Source organism: Neofelis nebulosa, chromosome 3 (genome assembly GCF_028018385.1).
Source record: "Neofelis nebulosa isolate mNeoNeb1 chromosome 3, mNeoNeb1.pri, whole genome shotgun sequence".
In the NCBI taxonomy this organism is placed as follows: domain Eukaryota; kingdom Metazoa; phylum Chordata; class Mammalia; order Carnivora; family Felidae; genus Neofelis; species Neofelis nebulosa.
This window is the reverse complement of record NC_080784.1, coordinates 205,687,289-205,710,497: the sequence shown is the minus strand read 5'-3', so window position 1 is coordinate 205,710,497 and position 23,209 is coordinate 205,687,289. Positions and strand designations below refer to the sequence as shown.

General features: G+C 45.5%; 1 protein-coding gene across 11 annotated transcripts in view; it reads left to right on the top strand.

Moving 5' to 3' along the window:
- Positions 1 to 23,209, top strand: part of FAM193A (family with sequence similarity 193 member A) — a 165,602-nt gene that overhangs the window by 66,930 nt on the left and 75,463 nt on the right. For all 11 annotated transcript variants that reach the window (XR_009258691.1, XR_009258694.1, XR_009258693.1 and 8 more), the window contains exon 2: positions 5,753 to 5,998. Coding sequence is in view for 6 of the 11 variants with exons in the window: in XM_058719610.1 (XP_058575593.1) it covers positions 5,771 to 5,998 (228 nt within the window). In the remaining 5 variants the exon portion in view is untranslated. The remainder of the gene's footprint in view (positions 1 to 5,752; positions 5,999 to 23,209) is intronic.

The following is a 23,209-nucleotide window of genomic DNA, read 5'->3' as shown; positions in this document are numbered from 1 at the left end:
CTTATGATGCCTCCAGCTTTCTTTTTCAGGATTACTTTGGTTCTTTGGGGGTCTTTTGTGGTTCCATACAAATGTTAAGGTTGTTCTAGTTGTGTGAAAAATGCTGAAAAATGTTACAAGAAATAAGTCAGTCAGGAAAAGACAAATACCATATGATTTCACTCATATGTGGAATTTAAGAAACAAAACAGATGAACACATGGGAAGTGGGGAGAAAAAGAGAAAAGAGGGAAACCACAAGAGACTCTTAAGCATAGAGAACAAACTGAGGGTTGATGGAGGGAAGTTGGGGGATGCGTACTAAGGAGGGTACTTGTAATGAGCACTGGGTGTTGTATGTAAGTGATGAGTCACTGAATTCTACTCCTGAAACTAATATTGTATCATATGTTAACTGACTAAAATTTAGATTAAAAAGAATTTCAAGGAAAAATAGATACATACAAAATTATGGTTGGAGTTTTTAACACCTCTCAGTAATTGATTGAACAAGTAAACAGAAAATAACTAAAGTTATAGAAGACTTGAATGACATTGTTAGCCGACCTGACCTGACAGATGTTTACAGAAAACTCTACCCAACGATAGCAGCACACTTACACATTCTTTTAAGTAAATGTCAAACATTTACCAAATAGACTATATTCTGGCCCATGAAAAGTCATTTTTTTAATGTTTATTTATTTTGAGAGAGTGTGCATGAGCCAGGGAGGGGCAGAGAGAGAGAGAGAGAGAGAGAGAGAGAGAGAGAGGGAGAGAGAGAAAATCCCAAGCAGGCTCCGTGCTTTCAGCACAGAGTCCGATGCAAGGCTCGAACCCAACAAACCATGAGATCATGGCTTGAGCCAAAATCAGGCATCAGACACTTAACTGACTGAGCCACCCAGGTGCCCCAAAAAAGTCTTGATAAATTTGGAAGAATTCAAATTGTACAAAGCAGCTTCTCTGACTACGTGGAATTATATTAGAAATCACAGATGAAAGACACTTAGCTACACATGCAAGGAAATCATGTCACATGTTAAATAGCCCATGAGCCAAAGAAGAAGTCAAGAGGGTAATTATAAAGTATTTTGGACCTAATGAGAATGGAAACACCACACATCAAAATTTATAAATCATTGTCAAAGTGCTGCTTATAGGGACATTTAGAACACTAATCACCTCTTTGTGCAGAGAAAGGGCTCAGTGACTTGTTCTCTCACCACAAGAAAGCAGATCAAAGAGCTAGTTACACCCAAAGTAACCCAAGACAAGGAAATAATAACATAAAGGCAAAAATCAACAAAACAAAAAATTTTTAAATATGGAAAGCCCACCAAACCAAAAGCTGATTCTTTTAAAAGTAATAAAATTGATAAACCTTGTGCCAGGCCAAAGATTTGAATAAATACTGCATAAGCCTGTGAACAAATATTTAACATAATTAACGCTTAAGGAAAACCACCGTGAGACAGTGCTACACAGTCATTACAATGGCTACCATGAAAACAGCTCACCACATCGATGAGGATGTGGGTTACTGGAAATCTACAACATTGCTTTTTGGGAATAATTTGGCAATTTCTTAAAAGTTAGACATGCACCCACCATATGACCCAGCTATTCTATTCCTTGGTATTTAGCCAAGAAAAACAAAAGCATGTGTCCATACCAATGTACATGAGTGTTCCTAGCGACTACTGTTTGTAAATAGCCAGAAACTGGAAATAGCCCAAATGTCTCTGAATGGGAGGATGGATAAAAACAAGGTGTGGCTTACCCACGTAATGGAGTACTACTCAGTAATTAAAAGAAACGAAGTCCTGATACATACCTGGGAATCCTCTCCAAATAACGGTACTTGACAGAAGAAGCCAGACGAAAGACATTATGTTGTGTGATAGAACTTCTGGACTTGCATAGTAATTGGTAGAGACAGAGCCCAGTCCAGTGGTTGCCTGTGAATGGGGGTAGGAGGAGAGTGAGTACAGGAGGGAGGGAGTTCAGGGGGCACAAGGAAACCTGGGGGCGACGGTAAATGTTCATTGTCTTGATCTCCGTGGTTTCATGGGTGTGTGCGTCTGTCAGAAGTATTCAGGTTGCACGCCTCACATATCTTCAGCTTCTCCCACCTCGGCTATACTTCAGTGCAGCTGTAAATGCCTTTCAGGGAATCAGTGGAGTTTATATGTGTGCCTTACATTTGATCACAGATAGTTAGGAGCATGACCATGGGGCAAGGCACTAGTGTTTGGTTAATTTGAATTTTAGTCACGTGTCGTAGCATACACACGTGTGTATCTTATAGTCTCTGTTATTCGCTTTGTCTGAAAACGGTGTGGAGAGGAGAGGCTGGCATCTTTCGAGGACTAGCTTTATACTAGTTGGCCAAATGTTGAGAAGTTTTGACTTTGGTTCCCTCTCTCCGTGGATCATCTGGCCTGCCTTCATGGCTTTACATACCACACGCGCTGGTGACCCAGAATTACATATTCAGTCGCAACCCATTTCCCAAGTATCTTACTTGTGCAAAACAAACTCGCCACATTATCTGGATGTTTAACACGAAATTCATGTGTAACAACATCTATAGCAAACTTTTGGTTCTTGCCACGGCCCTAGCCCTCCAGCTGTGTGTGGCAGCCCTGTTGTTGGCATGACTGCTGCCCGGGTGGTCCGACCTGTTCTCGTCACATCCTTGGGTTCATCAGCAAGTTGTGTGGCTCTGCCTTCAGTGCTCCTAAATCAGACACCTCTGCTTTTCCATGGCTCCTGCCTGCTCCTGGAACTGCCTGGAACAGTGTTCATGCACACTGGGTCTTACCATGTCCTTCTGAGAAACCTTCAGCCTCTTCCCACTGCCCGCATGGGCAACCCTGCCTGCCCCCGTCTCTGGTGGTGCCCCTGGCCTTTGTCCTGCACCTCCCCCCCCCGCCCCCCGCCCCTTGCCCCCCCCCCCCCCCCCGCCCGACGCCCGCATGTGCTGCCCACGCCTGCAGTGCTTGTCTCCCAGATGTGGAGCTGTGTGTGTTTCTGTGTTGCCTTAGCATTTGGGCCCTAGCTCACTTCACCCTTGTTAGAATGACATCCTCCTTGTAGCCCTGCACCCTTGCTGATTCTTTTCTTCGTGGAGGAGTGATTCCTGCCGTTGGGTGGCCGGTGCTCAAGTCTGAGTGCGCCAGTCCGGTGTCTCTCTGGAACCAGCAGGACCTCTGGGCTACTCGCAGGTGCATCTGTGATCTAGCCTGTCAGGATGTTGGCACATTGTGTGTTTCAGATGTTTTCTGGAAGAGGCCTTCCTCATCCCAGAGCCTTCCCTGCACTCAGTCAAGGAAGACTTGTTTTTGCCTTTCCCACCTCTGTTCATCCTCAACATCTGACTCCTTAGCAGTCTTGTCAGCTCTTCCTTCATAGCAGACTTCACTGCTGCCTCACTCCTGGGGAACACGCAGCTTCTCCCTGATTGATCCCCTGTTCCCATCTCCTCTCTTCCCCCCCATACAGCCTCACCGCCCTGTTGGAACCTCCCCCGCTTCCCTCTCTGTCTCCCGCTGTGGCCTCCTGCCCCAGTGCCTTTGTGCTTGCTCTCAGGAGTGGCCCTCTCCCAGGTATCTGTGTGGCTGCTACCAGCCAGCGACATCAGGGGTGTCTCCTCGAGGAGGTTCTTAATGATGGGAAGGCATTGTCCCCAACCCCTGTCACTCCTGTCTGCTCTCTGTTTTTCTCCTTCTCAGTGATCACTGTCTAACGTTCTGTATTTTTTCCTTCTCTGTCTTATTTGTGGTCTTTGCCTTTGGCAGATACATTCGCTCACCGTGGGCAGGGAACTCTGTTTTAGTTACCGCTGCACCCTCAGTACCTGGACGAGTGCCTTGGCACATGGTGGCTTCCAGTAAATACTGGACGAACAGGCTGACCAGTGGGTGCACAGACAGATGATCTGGAACTGAAGTGGTTACCCTCAAGTCAGTTCTGGCTCTCACGTTATTATCTCTGGCTTGGAGACTTTGTAACCTTGGAACCTCGCACCTCCTTCTCTGGGTAAAAAGGTGGCCCGGAACAATCTGAAGGCTGTGGCTGTTCAGTTAGTGATGGGTTTTTTTCCATAGGCTGGGGACGAGAGGTGGTTTTAAATCAGTGAGATTTTTGAAATTGTCATACTTTCTGCATCTTGGATCTGTCGGGACAGAGAAAGACGTCTGCTCCCATGGTGTTCTGTGGTTTGAGTAGTCTGGAGCTTCCTAGAACGCCACTTGTTGGGATACAGTACTCACTTCCTTCCCCTCGCAGCCCAGACATTCACACGGCTGCTGAGCTGGGTTTGGTTAAATCCATGGAACCTGCGTATGTGATGGAAACAGTTTTGGTCACTGGGTTATAAAGGCAGGTAAGAGTAAATGTGCAAGTCTTTTGTGTGTTAGTGGTGCTGTCTTTCACTCTCTTATTCATTCATTCATTCATTCATTCAGCCCCCCTGTTGAAGCACCTGACCTGCTGGCCCGCCGGGGCTTTAGGGAAGGAGACTGCGGCCTTTTGAGAGTACTCAGGTGGCCGTGGAGCCAGTCGTTTAAATGCACACTTACAGTCCAGCTAACAAGCACAGCCAAAGACGTATGTGAGCCTTGGTGCAGGAGAGCAGGGGGAGAGCCATGGACTGAGGGAGGAGCTAGACTGCTGGCTGGGCAGGGCTGGGTAGGGTATCGGGAGGAGCCTCTGGCCGAAACCGGAGACTTTTGTAAAATACCCCAAAGTTCCAGCCTGAATAACCTTGGCCTGGGTCCCTGTCCACCTCTCCAACCGATGAGGCCCATGGCAGAAGATGGCAACAGAGGCCTGGGGGGTTTCTGTCACCTTGATCCCACACGTGCTCTGGCTTGGAACCCTTGGCACACCTGTCCTGCCTCTGGAAGGCCATGCCTGGTTTCCCTGCTGACCTGTTCCCAGGTCCGCCTCTCTTGAACCTCTCAGGATTTGCAGGATTCCTGGGATGGTTTCTCTATGGTGCAGATGACCAGTCTTGGGCTCACATTCATTTGGGTTAAAATCTTGGCCCCTGCTTGCTGACCTTGTGACTTTAGGCCTGTTTTACATCTCTGGAGCTTGTTTGTGTATTTTTAGGGCTAACTTTTCTTTTCTGATAGGATGGTTGATGTTTTGAAGAGAATCTAGGGTCATGATCTTGCATCTTTAACTCTTTGAAAAAGCAGACGTTGAAATCAGGTGGCTGGAGATGCATTGAGCATAACCGCTGCTGAGCTGGAAGGGAGGCTGGGTCTGGGATGTGTGGTGCCATCCGGCTCCTGCTGTTTATCTCGCCTCTGGAATGGGAATACCACCTCCCAGGTGGTTGGGATCTGCACACATACACACAGGCCAGAATTACTCCCTTGGGTCTGAGCCCTCGTGTGCACGCACGCACCTCTGGAATAGTGGCTTTAAACTCTGCTGACGGTCAAGAGTCCTGGTGTCCCCCGTGTGGAAATTGAGATGCACACTTTTCAGCACGTGGGGAGAGTAATAACATGTCTGGGTGAAGAGGCTAAGTGGACAATTTTCTAACTCCTTCTAAGATGTTCTTTATGGTGCTACTGTTTATTTGAAGTACGGTGTATTTCTAGAACCCTAGGTACAGTTTTATTCAACAAATTACTTATTAGATGTTTATATAAACATGCACATACATTGTAATTTTAAAACTATATAGTATTTTTAAGTGATCTTGGCTTTGTGAATCATGTTTTGAAAATAGAAATATTTTTTTCTGTTTCAGACTCCTTTTAATTTTGGCATGAATCATAGAACACCACCCTACCCCGCTGGGGATTATTGTCTTCTGTGCAGAAGTGAGCGGAAAGACTCTTCATTCTTAGAGAGCGGAATTAAGACTGCGAGCAAATTGGCCCTTTCTATGGCCCCCAAGGGCAACAGCGTGCTGCACCTGCCACTGTGGGTGTGCCCAGACTGCCGGCGGACTGTGGAGAAGGAGGAGAGGCATAGTGGCCTCGACCAGCCATCGGTGAGTGTCCACCACGGACAGCATGGGCTCCTCAGCTTTCTCACCCGGTGGGCTAATTGGGCAGTGAGATTGTTAATTTGGGTCAACTCTCTGGAAGGAAACCCCTCTTACGCCACCTTCTGGTCCCTTGCTCCACCCTCGGGGGCCATCCTCCTGGTCTTCTGTCCATACCTGCAGCAGGTAGTGGGGGAGACCTACTCTCCTTGGTGGCACAACTCAGTCAGCAAGCTCAGGAGACCAGAGGATGTGTTTGGGCTGGTCTCAGGATTTCTTTGGCAAGACAGTTTGCTGAAAAGCTCAAAAAGTCTTTGGTTCTAGCCGGTTTCATGAGCTGGTAACTCACCTAAAATTTTTTTCCCAGAGGCAGTTCTTAACTCTGCCCCCGCCCCCCCAGTTTTTCCTTGATTTCTTTTTTCAGCTGAATGGAGGCATTCTTGAGCACTTCGGGCTTACATAGGAAGGCCACACTCTTAGTCTGCTCTTCGGCCCAGTTGTGTGTTAGTGGCCCTGGTCCCGAAAGGTCTTGCTAGTCTGCTCTTTGGGTTCTGGAACGACTTGGCTCTTACAGCCATATGAGGCCCCACATTCTAGGACTTTTCTGTTCCTTTTATTTCTGTCTGTAAGCCGCTGCCTGTTTTCTAAGCTGTTGTCCCCTGATGCCTCACTACCGGCAGCCGCCAACACCAGCATCCACCACCGCGTGTTCTGACCGGAGACTGCTTTCCAGGTCACGTGTGCTGGGTCGGTGAATAAACGTTTTGCTGCCGCACAGTGTGAATCTTCCTTTCCGGTTCTGTGGCCTCCTTCCTGCCTGCTGCTAGGCCAGTGACTTCTGTTCTAGGGGTTCGGTTCATTGAGGGCAGTGCCCCAGCTCATGCGCTACTTTCTGCGCAGGCGTTTGAACAGCTAAGCCTCAAGGTCTCACTGTTTATCAGAATAAAAATTGATAATCTCTCGCCACCTCGCCTCACGTGCTCCTTTTCCTGTGCATTCTCTTCAGCACCCCTTTCCTTCCTTCCTTCCTTCCTTCCTTCCTTCCTTCCTTCCTTCCTTCCTTCCTTCCTTCTTTCTTTTCTTTTCTTTCTTTTCTTTCTTTCTTTCTTTCTTTCTTTCTTTCTTTCTTTCTTTCTTTCTTTCTTTCTTTCTTTCTTTCTGCTCCTTTTCCTGTGCATTCTCTTCAGCACCCCTTTCCTTCCTTCCTTCCTTCCTTCCTTCCTTCCTTCCTTCCTTCCTTCCTTCCTTCCTTCTTTCTTTCTTTTCTTTTCTTTCTTTTCTTTCTTTTCTTTCTTTTCTTTCTTTTCTTTCTTTTCTTTCTTTTCTTTCTTTTCTTTCTTTCTTTCTTTCTTTCTTTCTTTCTTTCTTTCTTTCTTTCTTTCTTTCTGCTCCTTTTCCTGTGCATTCTCTTCAGCACCCCTTTCCTTCCTTCCTTCCTTCCTTCCTTCCTTCCTTCCTTCCTTCCTTCCTTCCTTCCTTCTTTCTTTTCTTTTCTTTTCTTTTTCTTTTCTTTTCTTTCTTTCTTTCTTTCTTTCTCTTTCTTTCTTTCTTTCTTTCTTTCTTTCTTTCTTTCTTTCTTTCTTATTTTTAAGTTTATTTATTTTGAGGGAGAGACAGAGAGTGAGAACAGGAGAGGGGCAGAGAGAGAGAAGCAAAGAAGGAATCCCAAGCAGGCTCTGTGCTGTTAGCACAGAGCCTAGCATGAGGCTCGAACTCCCAAACCGTGATATCATGACCTGACCCGAAATCAGGAGTCCAGTGCTCAACAAACTGATGTGCCCTGACGCCCCTCCTCAGCACCTCTTTCTGACGTAGTGTGCATTCGACGTCCTCATTCTGCTCGGCTTCTTCACTGGAATATACGCTCCACAATGGCAGCTATTTTTGTGGATTTTCTGACCAGGAACGGTGCCTGGCCTGGCGCATTTAGGAAACCCAAATATTTGAGTTAATAAATAAGTGATTGCACACGGAAATGAATAAACCAATGAATCAGTAGGATTCAAAAGGTGGCATAGTCTGTCTTTAGGATTTACCCTCAGATCATCTTGCTTTTGATCATTTTATTATTTGACTTTGTGTCCTTTGTGTGTCCTCTTAAAGTGTATGACCGTTTCCCCGTTTCTTTCATGGGAAGCAACTGTGTGGTGCCGATGTTGGCGCCCCCACTCCATCCCCGCCGGCTTCTGCTTGCCCGCCCAGAGCACTCCGTGTGCTCCCCATGCTCCCTGTGCTCCCGGCCCTCTGTCTGCAGGCCTGCTCTCCTGCCGCAGCCTGGCCGTGCCTTTGGAAGGAGGGTTTGGAGACAAGTAGAAATAGCTGATTTCCCAGAAGTTGTCTTGCCGTGGTGACAGTCTCATTTCCTAACCCCACTTTGTCCTGGATAGTGCTATCAAATGAGGCTCTCTCATCACACAAGTGACAGTGGGCACCAAAGAGGAAATGTTGGCTTATGTTTGTAGGCTTAGACCTTTTGTTGCTTTTTTAAAGTTGGCCTCTTTGTTCAAGCTGGGTAAAATTGCTGGCCTTTTTTAAAAACGGAGATATAGGGGTGCCAGGGTGGCTCAGTTGCTTAAGCGTCCAACTTCTGCTCAAGTGATGATCTCACAGTTCATGAGTTCCAACCCCACGTGGGCTCTGTGCTGACAGCTCAGAGGCTGGACCCTGCTTTGGATTCTGTGTCTCCCTCCCCGCCCCCCCAAAAGTAAATACTAAAAAAATTTTAAAATAAAACACTAAAAATGAGATACAAGTTACATCTAGTAAAATTCACCCTTCGAAAGTATATATATAGTTCAGTGGGTTTTGACAGATTTATACAGTGCGTAACCACCACTACTGCAGTTAAGATGTGGAACGTTTCCATTGGCCCAGAAGTTCCGTTGTAACCATTGACCTGATTGTTGTCCCCATGGTTTTGCTTTTTCTAGAGTGTCACATAGCCTCCTTCAACTTGGCATAGTGCTTTTGAGAGTCCTCCCTCAGTAGCTTGTTCCTTCCGATTGGTGGATGGATTGTAGAGCTATACCACACTGTTTATCCGGTCGCCATTGATGAACGCTTGGGTGGTTTCCCGAATTGGACTGTTGCATAAAGCTGTGTGAAGCTCGTACAGGTCTTTCTGTGGACATTCTTTCTGCACGTGGCTGGAGTGACTTGCCACTGTTCGGTTTAGGACTTTCCTTTCAACTCTGCTCATGAAGGATGTCTGCCCGAAGTCGTCTTGTCTTTAATGTCTTTCGGGGCCTCCTAAGATGAGTTGAGGTGTGCTCCTGCTTCTTCTCTTTTCTGAAAGAGTTGGTGTAGAATTGGTATTCTTTCTTCCCTGAGTGTTGTTGCTTCTTGTTTTTTGTTTCTCTCCGACTGTTTGGTGCAACGCCATGCAGTGCGTGTAAGAGCCCGTGGGGCTGAGGGGTGCACTGACTCTCGTGCCCTTGGGGGATCGGATCAGTCCGGTCAGCCCTGGAGCTGGCCTGGCTTTGCTCTGGTTGCCCCACACAGTCATTTCTGGAGCAGCGTGGACTGCGCCCTTACGCTTGTGTGGGCCAGGGAGGGGCCTCCCTTCGCATTCCGGCCCCCTCATGTGGTGCTGGGCTGCCCTCGCTTCCCCTGCAGCACAAGCCTCCCACCGTGGCATCTTGTCTGTCCATCCTCTCCCCCCCCCATTCATCTGGAAACCTCAGGCAGCCCTGTGCCTGGGGCATTGGGGGCAGCTCTCCCCCTGATCCTGCTGCTGCCCTGTGATATAAGCCAGACTCTGCCTATATCTGTAGGGGTCTGGGGTAGGACAAACCCCTGTGCCTCCCCAGGTGGCTGACCTGTCCCTGTGTCCGTGTGGGTTTTGGGCCTTTCTCCTACAGTGGAGAGCTCGGTTCTCTCCTCTCATGGATAAGGCCTGGGCCCTGGGTAGAGGGCACGGCCACCCCCACAGCAAAGGCTTCTTCCTCCAAGAGAAGGGGTGGGTCTGGCAAGCCACACTGGCCACATTCGGCCTTTAAGAACTCATTACAAGTCTCATTTTCTTCTAACCCACATTAAAGGCTGCACTCCTTCCTCTGCCGAAGGTGAAATAGTGCATGTGTCCCCTTGTCCTCAGAGGGGCTCAGTGCATGTGCCCAGTTCGTGTGGTCACTTCAGCCCTCTGGTAGCTCAGCGTTACGAGTTCTCACTGTCATTGTGGGAGCTCTGAGTCACTAAGTGGCAGCGGAACTAAATTGTTCTTTTCTAGGTGAGCGTTCACTGCCACAAGCCATGGTAAAAATTTGCTCTGACACCCTGCCTTACGGTCCCCACTGTAGACTTCCACCCTTTCTAGACCTTGTTGTGTCCAGACCCCCCAGAAGTCTTCCCTTTAGACGTCCCCTTCACACTGGCACGTTCTGGTCCTGCTTGGTTTTTGGGTGTGTGTGTGTGTGTGTGTGTGTGTGTGTGTGTGTGTGTGTGTGTGTTTGTTTTTTAGGGGGCTTTGGGTGCAGGTCCTTCTGACCACACTGTTCTCCTAGAACAGCCAGAGTTCTGTGACTCAGCATCACCATCACTCACCTGCAGAAACCCCTGAGCACTTTGGCTGGGACCTGGCTCCACGCTGCCCCTCCCTCCACCTGGTAGGGACTTGCTGAAGAAAATGGGGGCCTCGGCTCCCTGCCGCCCCTTGACCCCTTCAGGGCTGTGGATGAGCCTCTGGCGTGTTGCTCTGGCTTCATTGTCTTACCACGAAAAGGGGTGAACCTCTGTCCTTCTCCTGTCTTCCCAAGCCCACCACACCCTCTGCCCTGCTCAGCTCAGCTCACACCTCAGGGCGGGGATGGCTCACCTCCCACCCCCATGGTCGCGGAATTCGGGTGCCCGTCCGTTTTCGTCCTCTCCAAGGCTCTGTTGCTTCGGTTGGTCTTCTCTTCTTGCACACCACACATCTTTTCTTCTGTCCCAGCTCATGGCCAGGACTGTGCAGATGCTCTAGAATTGTCTGTCTTTCACATAACCCGCCTCTGAGCTCGCCATTCCTCCCAGCTGTCCCCGCCTCTCCGCAGCCATGTGTGTGCACCTCTGGGGAAGTGGTAAACTTCTGGGGCAGGATCTTCAGTGGATAACAGGCTTTCCATTTCTTTTCCAGGTGGTTTTGGTGAATTATATTCTGAGAAGCTGTTGCGTTAATGGTATGAAAGTTTGTGGAGGAATACTCTTTCCTTCTTACCATATCTGCACATACAAATTTTTATTCCTTGTTTGTGCTGTGTTTAACAGTCTTGCTAGAACTCTGTCAGTTTTGTCTTTTCAAAGAACTTGTTAGGTGAAAAAAAAACCTCTCCCCTTTCTGTTTGATTAATTGCTGCTGCTGTGTGCGTTGTAGACATGATCAGTCAGTGTCGTGGCATAGCCAAAAGCAGTGCTGGTCGGCCCCCCTGACTTTTCTCCCCCTCGTCCTCGGTCTTCAGGCTCCCTCCCACCGCTCGCAGATTCGTGTCTGTTCCTCTAGAGATATTCTGTTCCGTGTATCAGAAGGTGGTGATGGCAGACACCATGGCGTCCTGCACTGTAGACATGTGTCAGGAAGTGGAGACACAGGCTTCTCTCACTTTCTTGTCCTTGGTAGAGGAGTACGGAGGCCATGGCGAGGCGGGGTGCTGTCTGTTTCTAAGCCTCTTCTGAGGGCTGTTGGCAGGTGTCTGGAGCTTGGGCGCCAGCTGCTTCGGGGAGCTGCCATCCTCGCTGGTCTCACCTGGGGGGGCCTTGTGGGAACCTGAGCCTGCTTGGCCAGCCTGCTTGGGGGCAGGCCGGGAGACAGCCCTGTCCCGCTTTCTGGCTTCCAGGGGAGGAGCCGCTGGGCCGTCCCTTAGCTCCTGCTGCTTGTGACCACAAATCTGGTTTTTTCTTCTTTCTCTGTGGTTGCTCTTTGGCCTTCCTGAGCTCACCCGTCGTTTTTTCTTATTCTGCTCTGATAAGTGCTGGAAACCTCTCATTACTGTACCGGATTCTGAAATGTTAGTTGTATTGGCTCAATTTTAAGTATTACCCAGTTTTCATTATTTCTCTTTTAAACCATGAATTGTTCAGAAGTATTTGTAAATACCTGAACATAGTCTTTTGGATGATTTTTAATCATTGACTTTTAATGTAATGTCATTGGATATCCTGTCTCCATTGTCATGATTCCTTTCCAGTCAGTTGCACTAATGCATTGTTAAGTTTTCCTGAATGTCCCGTGTGTCCTTGGAACTGTGTTCTCATGGTTTGGAGGGCTCTGTGTTCACCCCTTAGATCAACCCCTTGTTAATTGTGCTCTTCATTCCTTCTGTGCTTTTGCTTTTCCTGATATTGTGTGCTTATTAATCTGTGGGATTCTGAGTAAGGCTGGTTAAACTCCTACCGTGCATGTGTATTTGTCCTCTTTTCCTAAGTAGTTTCATTTTTTGCTCTGCATTTTAAAGCTGCACAGGTGAATACATGTTAAAATGACTAAATCTTGGTGTGTTGTTCCCTTATTGCACAGAAGCTGTGTGGCTTCTCCCGAAGGCCTGTTTCGTTTGCTGTTCGCAGAGCTGTGTGAGCTCCCTCCTCCTCTTCCTCTCCTTTCCTGTGCTCCTGGTGGTGGCGTGTGTGAGGTGGTCTTGTGTAGTCAGCATAAAGGTAGATTTAATTTGGTCTCAGTGCTGAGATGACTCTGCCACTTCTGTGGTTGCTGACCTGTTTGGGTTTGTTTCTACCGCCACGCAGGTCACGACTCAAGCATCACCCTTAGCTCACCTCTTGTGCCGCACGCGGTCCTCCCCATGTCCATGGGGTTTGCACCCTCCCCTCCTGCTCTTCTGTGTGTGTTAGTCCTGGTGCCCGTGTGCCTCTGCACCTGCACACTGCTGTCAGCTTTCCTGGTGTTTTGAACTGTATACAAATGCCTTACTGCACACATTATTTTGTGCCTGGTTTACTTTGTTCACCATTATGTTTGAGATTCGTAAACATAGTTTCTTCATTTTCATTACTATCTACCATTCCCGTTTTTGAATATACTATATGTTAGTTATTTCCAAATTTTCCTGCTATGACTGATGCTCTTGGAGCACACTTTCACACATTATGTTGAATGTACGTGTGTGAAAGAAATTACGGAGTCCAGGAGAGTTTATAAAATTAACTCAAGTTAAGATTAATAGCGTATTTTTTTAATATATTTAAAAACTTTTTTTTAATGTTTATTTATTTTTGAGAGACAGAGACCTTGCACGAGTGGGGGAGGGGCGGAGAGAGAGAGGGAGACACAGAATCTGAAGCAGGCTCCAGGGTCTGAGCTGTCAGCACAGAGCCGGACACAGGGCTTGAGCTCATGAACGGTGAGATCATGACCTGGGCTGAGGTTGGATGCTTAACTGACTGAGCCACCCAGGTGCCCCTATAGTGTCTTTTGATGAGCATTTTTAATCTAGTCAGATTTCTCAAATTTTTCCTTAGTAGTTACTGCTTTGTTTAGTCCTGTTTATTAATGGTTTTTCCTATCACGAGATCATAAACATATTTTTAGTATGTATTTTCTATTAGTACTGTCCAAAGAAATGTGTGAATGACAGTGCAAGCCACCATGTGAGTAATTTTAATATTTTAGTAGCCACATGTCACATTTTTTTTCTCAGTGGATCCAAACTTTCATTTCATCCTTTACTCAATATAAAAAATATAAATGAGATATTTTCAATTTGTTGCCTCCTGAATACTCATAATCCTTTGTGTATCTTACATGTACAGCCCACATCACTTAGGATGCTCACATGTCATGGGCTCAGTGGGCACGCATGACTAGGGGCTGCTGCAGTGAACAGCACAGTCCTGTGCTGTTACTGTTTCACCTCTCACGTTCAGACCTGCAACCCTCCTGGGATTGAAATTAAATTTTTAAACGGTGTGAGGTAAAGGTCGAGTTAGGTTTACTTCTGTGTGGAAATTCAGTTTACTAGCAGCATTTATTGAAACAACTGTTGCCCCCTCCTGCTCCCTGCCCCCACTTTGTTGTAACTGAAGCGTCCATGTATGTGTGGATGTATTTCTGGGCTCTGTGTTGTTCCATTGCTTTGTTTGTCCTTGTGCCAATAGCATGCTGTCTTAATTACTGTAGTTTTGTAATAAATCTCATTTTCAGAAAGTCCTCTTACCTTGTATTCTTCAAAAATGTCTTATTCTTTGTTACTTGCATTTCTGTATAATTGAAAATTATCTTGTCAACTTCCACACACACAAAAAAAACTCTCTTAGGATTTGACTGGGATTGCACTGTGTTTATAAAAGTCAGTAGTAGGAAAATTAACTTCTTTCTAATATTCTCAATAATCTAATAATCCCATTGATTATTTTTCCTATTTATTTTTCCTAAGTGTTTTATATTTTTCTGTGTTATACCATTGTTCCTTAAAAAAAAAAAAAAAGGTTTACCCCTAGGTATTTGACTTTGGCTTATTCTATTCTATTTTATTGTTTTTAAGTTTTTATTTATTTATTTTTGAGAGAGAGCACGTGCACGCAAGTGGGAGAGGGGCAGAGAGAGAGGGGGACAGAGGATCTGAAGTGAGTTGAGAGAGCAGAGAGCTCTATGCAGGGCTGGAACCCATGAACCGTGAGATCATGACCTGAGTCGAAGGCAGATGCTTAACTGATTGAGCCACCAAGGCACCCCTGCTTGTTCTGTTTTAAATGAGGCCTTCTACGTTCTTCCTCATCTAACTTTGTCAGTAGAGATGTAATTGACTTTTTAAGTTGCTAATTGAATGGACATTGCAAGACCCCTATTTTATGACTCAGGTCTTTGATCTTACTTTTTTCAACTGGAATCCCAATCTTTTGTTGTGTTGTTGTTGTTGTTGTTGTTGTTGTTCCCGAGAGTTGCAATTTCAAATTACAGTCTGTTTGTCTCAGATGTTTTCTGTATTGCCGGGTAGTCCTGCAACACTCATTAAAAGACTCCACACAGATGCCTTTTACTCACCTTCTCAACCTTGGTTACTGGCACAACACCCAGGATCGTGGGCCGAGTGAGAAGTGGAATATTAAGGAGGCACTTCTTTTTTTTTTTTTTTTTTTTTTTAACTAATATCATTTTAATTTTTTTTTTTTCAACGTTTTTTATTTATTTTTGGGACAGAGAGAGACAGAGCATGAACGGGGGAGGGGCAGAGAGAGAGGGAGACACAGAATCGGAAACAGGCTCCAGGCTCCGAGCCATCAGCCCAGAGCCTGACGCGGGGCTCGAACTCACGGACCGCGAGATCGTGACCTGGCTGAAGTCGGACGCTTAACCGACTGCGCCACCCAGGCGCCCCAAGGAGGCACTTCTAGAGAACACCTGATATTTGAGACAGAGATGTAAAGTAGACATCAGAGAAAAAGAAAAACAAGCAAGTGTGATAAGCAGAACTGAGTGAAGACAGTCGTTTTAATGTTTGTTTGTTTGTTTGTTTATTTATTTATTTATTTATTTATTTATTTATTTATTTATTTATTTTGAGAGACAGAGCACAGTGTGCATGAGCAGGGGAGAGGCAGAGAGGGAGAGAGAGAATCCCAAGCAGGCTCTCTACTGTCAGCACAGGGCTCGATCTCAGGAAGTGGAGCTTCAGGAACCACGAGATCATGACCTGAGCTAAAATAAAAAGTTGATGCTTGGGGCGCCTGGGTGGCGCAGTCGGTTAAGCGTCCGACTTCAGCCAGGTCACGATCTCGCGGTCCGTGAGTTCGAGCCCCGCGTCAGGCTCTGGGCTGATGGCTCGGAGCCTGGAGCCTGGAGCCTGTTTCCGATTCTGTGTCTCCCTCTCTCTCTGTCCCTCCCCCGTTCATGCTCTGTCTCTCTCTGTCCCAAAAATAAATAAAAAACGTTGAAAAAAAAAATTTTAAAAAGTTGATGCTTCATCCGCTGAGCCACCCAGGCGCCCAGTGAAGGTAGTCATTTGAAGGATGATGTGTGTGGTCAGTGGTGGTTGGGCCTGAGATTTGATTTTTTGCCCTACTTGAAGGTGATAAGCTACTTTTTTAGTCTTTCATGGCTGTTAGAGGGGACACGAGACTCCTGGGTCAGAGACTGCAGACTTTATTGCTCACAGTGCAGCAGCCATCACGAGCATGACCATGTCCACCCCCCTTGTTCTCTTCCCTTCCCCAAATCCCATGTCTGTGAAGTGGAGAGGCCTACGTACATGTTGTGGGTACAGTGAGTTTATGTTGGTCAGGGTGAAGGAGCACTGAGTTTGGGGATCTGTCATTTTTTTTTTTTTTTTAAATGTTTTCATTTATTTTTGAGACAGAGAAAGACAGAGCATGAGCAGAGAAGGGGCAGAGAGAGAGGGAGACACAGAATCTGAAGCAGGCTCCAGGCTCTGAGCCGTCAGCACAGAGCCCAGCGCGGGCGCCCCCGGATCTGTCATTTTTATAGTGGGCAGTAAGCACTCCTGCACTTTGTCTCAAGGTTATCTGCTTCATAAATGCTGAGAAATGGCCCAGCGGGGAGGGACAGGAGAGAATAGGCAGAGGTTTACAGCCCTGGTAGATCCATCAAGACCAGGAGAGACCCATGGAGGACTGTCTGCAACTGCCCTCCTAACAGACATTTTAAAAAGTTAACCAAGAAAAGATCTCAAGTGTTGAATGTGACAACAAAGAGATTGTATCTGACCTTTGCTAGATTCATGTCAGTGGAAGTGTGGGAGTAGAAGCCAGACTGAGCTGTGTGAAGAATAAAAGTATTGGTGAGGAAGCTGAGAAAGTCAACTTCAGGTGCTGATTTTGAAGATGCTTGACTGTGAAGGCAGGGAGAGCAGATCCAGAGAGAAAGGGGAGCTGGAGGAGGGGCTGAGAGCATTTAAATCTGGAAGGAAAGAGCTGGTAGTCAGGGAGAGGCACCCCCCCCCCCAATTAAATTTCATTTTTTGTTATAATAGTTGAGACAGCTATGTATGAATATGCGTATAATAAGCATGTTATGAAGGGTAGTAAAATGAGCACCAGTCAGCATTGAACCAGGCCGTTCCAGATACTTAAGCACCTTTCTGGGTTTTGCCTTCCCCATCTTCCCTCCTCCCCTTCTGAGGTAGCCACCATCCTTGAATTTTATATTTATCATTCCCTTATTTAAAAATTCCTTTAACAGTTATATTGCCTATACGTGTATCTCTAATAATTTAATTTTGCTTATTTCTGATCTTTATGAAAATGGTGTATGTTTATGTTGCCTCTGTGTCTTTGTTTATAAGATTCCTCATGCTGTCTGGGTAGCTGCACTTATTCACAAATGTAATTCATCTGTGATTCACATACAATTCAATATGTTACTGTGTATAATTATTCATCAATAATTTGTTGAAAGATACACAGTTTTGCTTTTTTTTTTTTTTTTTTTTTTTTTTTTTTTTTTTTACACAATTATCAGTGATTGTTAAAAATGCTGCCAGGGCATTTGTATACCTGTCTCCAGTTACTCATTTGTAAGGGTTTTGTTAAGAGTGTGTGTTGGTTAGGATTCTCCAGAGAAAGAGAACCAACAGGAAAGAGAGGGATTGAGAGAGGGGGAGAGAGAGAGAGAGAGATAGGGAAAGAGAAAAGGAAGGAGGAAGAGAGGGTAAGGAAGAAAGGAAGGAGAGAGAAGGAGATTTATTATAGGGATTGGCTCATGTGGTTATGGGGGCCCATAAGTCCCACAATCTGTTACCTGCAGGCTGGAGACCCAGGAAAGCTGCTGGTGTCATTCAGTCTGAGTCCAAAGGCCTGAGAACCAGGGGACAGTGGTGTGAGTCTTGGTCTGAGTTGGAAAGCCAGAGAACCAGGACTGCTGACATCCGAGGGCAGGAGGCGGGGGTGTCTCAGCTGAAGCGGGGAGTCAGTTGGCCCTTCCCCTTTTGTCCTGTGACCCTCAGTAGAACAGATGATACCCACCCTCACTGGTGAGGGGATCGTTTTTATTCAGCCTACCAATTCAAATGCTCATCTCTTCCAGAGACACCCTCACAAACATACCCGAAAATAATGTTTTACTAGCTGTCTGTTACCTCTTAGCCTAGTCGAGTTGACACGTAAAATTACTTATCATGGTGTTTGTTTATGCAGTAGCATTGCTGGGTTGTAGGTAATTCAAATGTTTATTACATTTATAAGATAATAGCAGTTTCCCAAGTGATCATTCCAGTTTCTATCCCTGCCAGTAGTGTTTTGAGTTCCAGTTACCATATTCTTGCCCACACTTAGCATTGGATAGGCAGACTTTGAAATTGTTTGGGGGTGGGAAAGAGTAAGGCCGAGAAATGGTGGTACCCCTGAGGTCCCACTAGGATGGGAGACCTGGGATCTCTTTCTAGAAGACTCATCTTTCTGTTGAGGTGGGATTCTCAGGCAAGGCTGCATAGGGGTGCAAGTAAGGTGGGGTGGGGAACGTGGAAGTTGAGAAAATTACTGTCAGAAATCTTTTTTATAACATTTTTTTTGAGAGGGAGACTGGATTTCATAGGATGGGAAGAAACTGGGGAGTGGGTAAGGTTTTTACATGGTCTTCCTGAGAAATGAGAACAGTGAACTGTCAGGGTGTCCAGGTTGTGGCCTGAGTCCCTGTTGAAGGCGCAGACATTGCCCCCCTCAGCAGCACCCCCTGTGTTGGACAAGGAGAACAGGGTGGCAGGGCTGCTTGGGAAGGGTCAGGGTGGCTGCATAGGCTCAGCAGAAGCTGGGCCTTCGGGGTGTCCACTTGGCTCAACACTGCCCCCCCCCCCCCCCCCCCCCCCCGCCCTGAGATGCACTGTTCCTTCCACTGGACACGTGCATGCATCCACCCCAGCCACTTTGTCCTGGCTCCTGTCTCCCTGCCTGCGCCCGCCCCCCCCCCCCCCCAAAGTCAGGGTGTCTGCACAAGCTGAGCACAGAATAATAGACCCTAGGGATAGTTTTTGAATGAAAGGAACAAGCTTATCTTTAATTTATATCCAAAGGTAATGTTTTAGGACCTCAGAACATTTATAAATACTCTTCCTGCACAGTAGAGTTCACAGTATTTTGTTTGTATTCTGATAATGGGGGAGGACATGTTCAGATCTTTGGAGGGCCTGCTGTGTATGGGAGGGCCTTGTTCCTGACTTCTGTGGCCTGGTGGGCCTGGGTGCACTGCTTGTCAAGGCTACTGAGGAAGGAACAGAGGTTATCTTAATGTTTAACATTCTTCGCTGAGGCCAAGCAGAGACCCAGGAATGTATGGCCTGCTCTGTGCAGGAGAAATTCAGACAGGCAGAGAGGTGGGGTGGTCAAGGTGTTTTGTAGAAAGAGACCTGCGAGGATATAGGCCTAACTCAAAACAGTCTGCTCCTTAGTAGTCAGAACCAGGCCTGTGTTGAATTTAGCAATTTGGTTTCAGTTAATCATTCATCTGTCTCTTTATTTTTAAAAATTTTTTATTAAAATTTTTTTACTGTTTATTTTTGAGAGAGAGAGAGAGAGAGCGTACGCGCGTGCATGAGTGGGGTAGGGGCAGAGAGCGAGGGAGACAGAGAATCTGAAGCAGGTTCCAGGCTCTGAACTGTCAGCACAGAGCCTGATGCGGTGCTCAAACCCACAAACCATGAGATCATGATTTGAGCTGAAGTTGGACACTCAGTGGACTGAGCCACCCAGGTGCCCCCAAAATTGTTTTCTTTGAAGAGGTCTGTGTCACGCTCAGGCATCCTGCCACAAGGAAGACTACCTGGCAGATTAATATTGGTTTTTTTGTTTACAAGTTTATTTTATTTTATTTTTGTTTATTGGGAGAGAGTGCATGAGCGAGCAGGGGAGGGGGAGAGAGAGAGAGGGAGGGAGGAAGAGAATATCCGAAGCAGGCTCTACACTGTCAGCATGGGAGCCTGATACATGCCTTGAACCTGTGAACTGTGAGATTATGATGTGAACCGAAATCAAGAGCTGGATACTCAACTGACTGAGTCACCCAGGTACCCCGAAGGTTGATTATTTTAAAGCCTTCCTTTTGATTCTGGACATTAGCAATTGTGTCCGTGTTCTCAAATATGTCATTAAAACATAAGTCTTGCATTTTATACTAAGGAGCCTGATTCTCTTGCAGTTATGTGCCTGCGGGTCTTACCAAGGCATATAGTCTCAATTTAAACCGGCCATTCAAGAGTTTGCTAATATTTGTTTGTATCTTGAATGTTTGCCCTGTTGGGTCTTGGTTCCTAATACAGACATATCAAGTTCCTTCATGGTGAACATCATGAGAGTGGTTGCCGATACAGGTTGTCACTACCACTCAGAGCTGTCAGATTGGGCCGACAGAACTGAGCCTCACAGATACATCGTCCAGGTGGTGGTCGTTGGCTTTTCTTGCTTAATGTAATGATTTTGAAACTCCTCTCCGTTGTTTTATGTATCCATAGTTAATTCTTTTTTATTTCTGAGTAGTATTCCTTATCCATTCACCAGTAAAAGGACATTTATGTTTTTTGGGTTTGCTATTAACGGTACAGCCACTGGTAACATTTGAGTACAAGTCTTTGTGTGGACATAGTTCATTTCTCCTTGTTAAATACCTAGGAGTGAAATTGCTAGGTGTAGTTAACATTTTAAGGATCTGTCTTGGAATTTTTCAAAGTGCTTGTACTGTTTTCCAGCCACGTATGAGAGTTCCTGTTAATCTGTGTCCTCACCAAGGCTGGATACATTCACAGTCCTTAATTGTGGCCATTCTAGTGGCTTTTATAGTGCATCTCAGGGTTTTAACTGGTATTTTCTTAATGACCTGATGAACATCTTTTCTTGTACTTATTTTCCATCTGTATCCCTTTGGTGATGTGGCTCTTCAAATCTTTTGCCTGTTTTTAATTAGGTTATTTCTTATTATTATTGAACTGTCACAGATCTCTATAGTATATTCTGAATACAAGCCTTTCTCGTCAGGTACATTTTTCAAATATTTCCTCCCAGTGTGTGGCTTGCCTTCTCATTGTATAACACTATTCTTTGAAAAGCAAAATTTTAAATTTCTATTAAGTCCAGTTTATCAATGTTTTAAAAATAATTTATTTTGAGAGAGAGAGAGAGAGAGAGAGAGAGAGAGAACACACATGGGCGTGCGCACATCCAAGCGAGGGAGGGGCAGAGAGAGAATCCCAAGTAGGCTATACACTCAGCATGGAGCCCAACATGGGGCTTCATCCCACGACCTTGAGATCATGACCTGAGCTGAAATCAAGAGTTGGATGCTTAACTGACTGAGCCAGGAGCCCCCAGTTTATCAGTTTTTAAGTGATTTGGGTTTTTTGTGTTCTATGTAAGTAATCTTTGCTACCTATGGTTATAAAGATTTTTTTGCCCTGTGGTTTTTTCTAAATGACTTCTGTTTTGAGCCCATATATTTGATCTGTGATCCTTTTTTTAATTTAATTTAATTTAATTTAATTTAATTTAATTTAATTTAATTTTAAAAAAAATTTTTTTTCAATATATGAAGTTTGTTGTCATATTGGTTTCCATACAATACCCAGTGCTCATCCCAAAAGGTGCCCTCCTCGATACCCATCACCCACCCTCCCCTCCTTTTTTTTATTTTAAATGTTTACTTATTTTTGAGAGAGAGAGAGAGAGAGAGAGAGAGAGCGAGCATGAGCAGGGGAGGGGCAGAGAGAGAGGGAGACACAGAATCTGAAGCAGGCTTCAGGCTGTCAGCCCAGAGCCCGATGTGGGGCTTGAACCCAAGAACCGTGAGATCATGACCTGAGCCGAAGTCAGACGCTTGACCTACTGAGCCACCCCGGCGCCCCGATCTGTGATCCATTTTGAGTGAAATTTTGTATCTTTTGTAAATTTTTTACAATGTTTATTTTTTTTAATGTTTATTTATTTTTGACAGAGAGCGAGAGAACGCGAGCTAGCATGTGCATGAGTGGGGGGAGGGGCAGAGAGAGAGAGGGAGACACAGAATCTGAAACAGGCTCCACGCTTTGAGCTGTCAGCACAGAGCCCGATGTGGGGCTCAAACCCAACATCGTGAGATTATGACCTGAGCGAAAGTTGGACGCTTAACCGACTGAGCCACCCAGGCGCCCTGATCTGTGATCTATTTTGAGTGAAATTTTGTATCTTTTGTAAAGTAAGGTTGAGGTTCATCCTTTTTTCATGTCGATATCCATTTGTTCCAGAACTATTTGCTGAAAATACTATTTTAACTTGTTAAATTAGCTTGGCATCATTGTAAAAAATCAGTTGGTACTGAATGTATGGGTCTACTTCTGGACTCTGTCTTCCACTTTACATATATTACTCATCCTTTTGTTAGTACCTTAAAAGTCTTGGTTCCTTAAGCTTTTTAGAGTAAGTCATGAAATTATGTAGAGGTTCTCTGGCTTTGTTCTTTGTTCTTTTTTTTTAATTTTTAAAAATGTTTTTATTTATTTTTGAGGCAGAGAGAGACAGAGCATGAGCTGGGGAGGGGCAGAGAGAGAGACAGACACAGAATCTGAAGCAGGTTCCAGGCTCTGTCTGAGCTGTCAGCACAGAGCCCGACATGGGGCTCGAACCCACGAGCTGTGAAATCATGACCTGAGCTGAAGTCTGGAACTTAACCAACAGAGCCACCCAGGTGTCCCTACGCATTTCTCCTTTTAATTCCTGCTCCATGTATTTTGAGCTCTGTTATTGGCATGCTTATTTACCACTGTTACTGCTTCTTGTTAAATCAGTCATGTTGTTATTATTATTATTAATTTTGTCTTCATCATCATCATACCCTTCATTCATTGCTGCTAACATTCCTCATACTAAAGCCAGCTTTAGTATGGTGGCTCATGGAGCCACCCAGCCTTTTTTGGTTAGTATTTGCATTCAGTATGTTTCCCAACCTTAGTTTTTAACCAATTTGTCTTTATAATCTGCTGTAGAAAGCGTAGTGGATCTTGTTTTTTAATCCAATCTATCTTCTAACAGTTGGAAAATTTACCTATTTCTATTTCATGTCATTATTGATATGTTTGGATATAACTCTACCATTTTTTTTTTTTTCTATTTTTTCCTGTCTGTTGTTTGCTACTCTTTCCTTCCTGTTCCTTCTTTTCTTTTCGATTAGTTGAATACTTTTTATGATTCTATTTTACCTCCTCTTGGCTTATTACCTATTACTTTGTTTCATTTTTTTTCTTCTTAAAAATTTTTTAATTTAGTTTATTGTTTTAGTTCACATTCAAGTTAGTTAGCATATAGTGCAACATTGATTTCAGG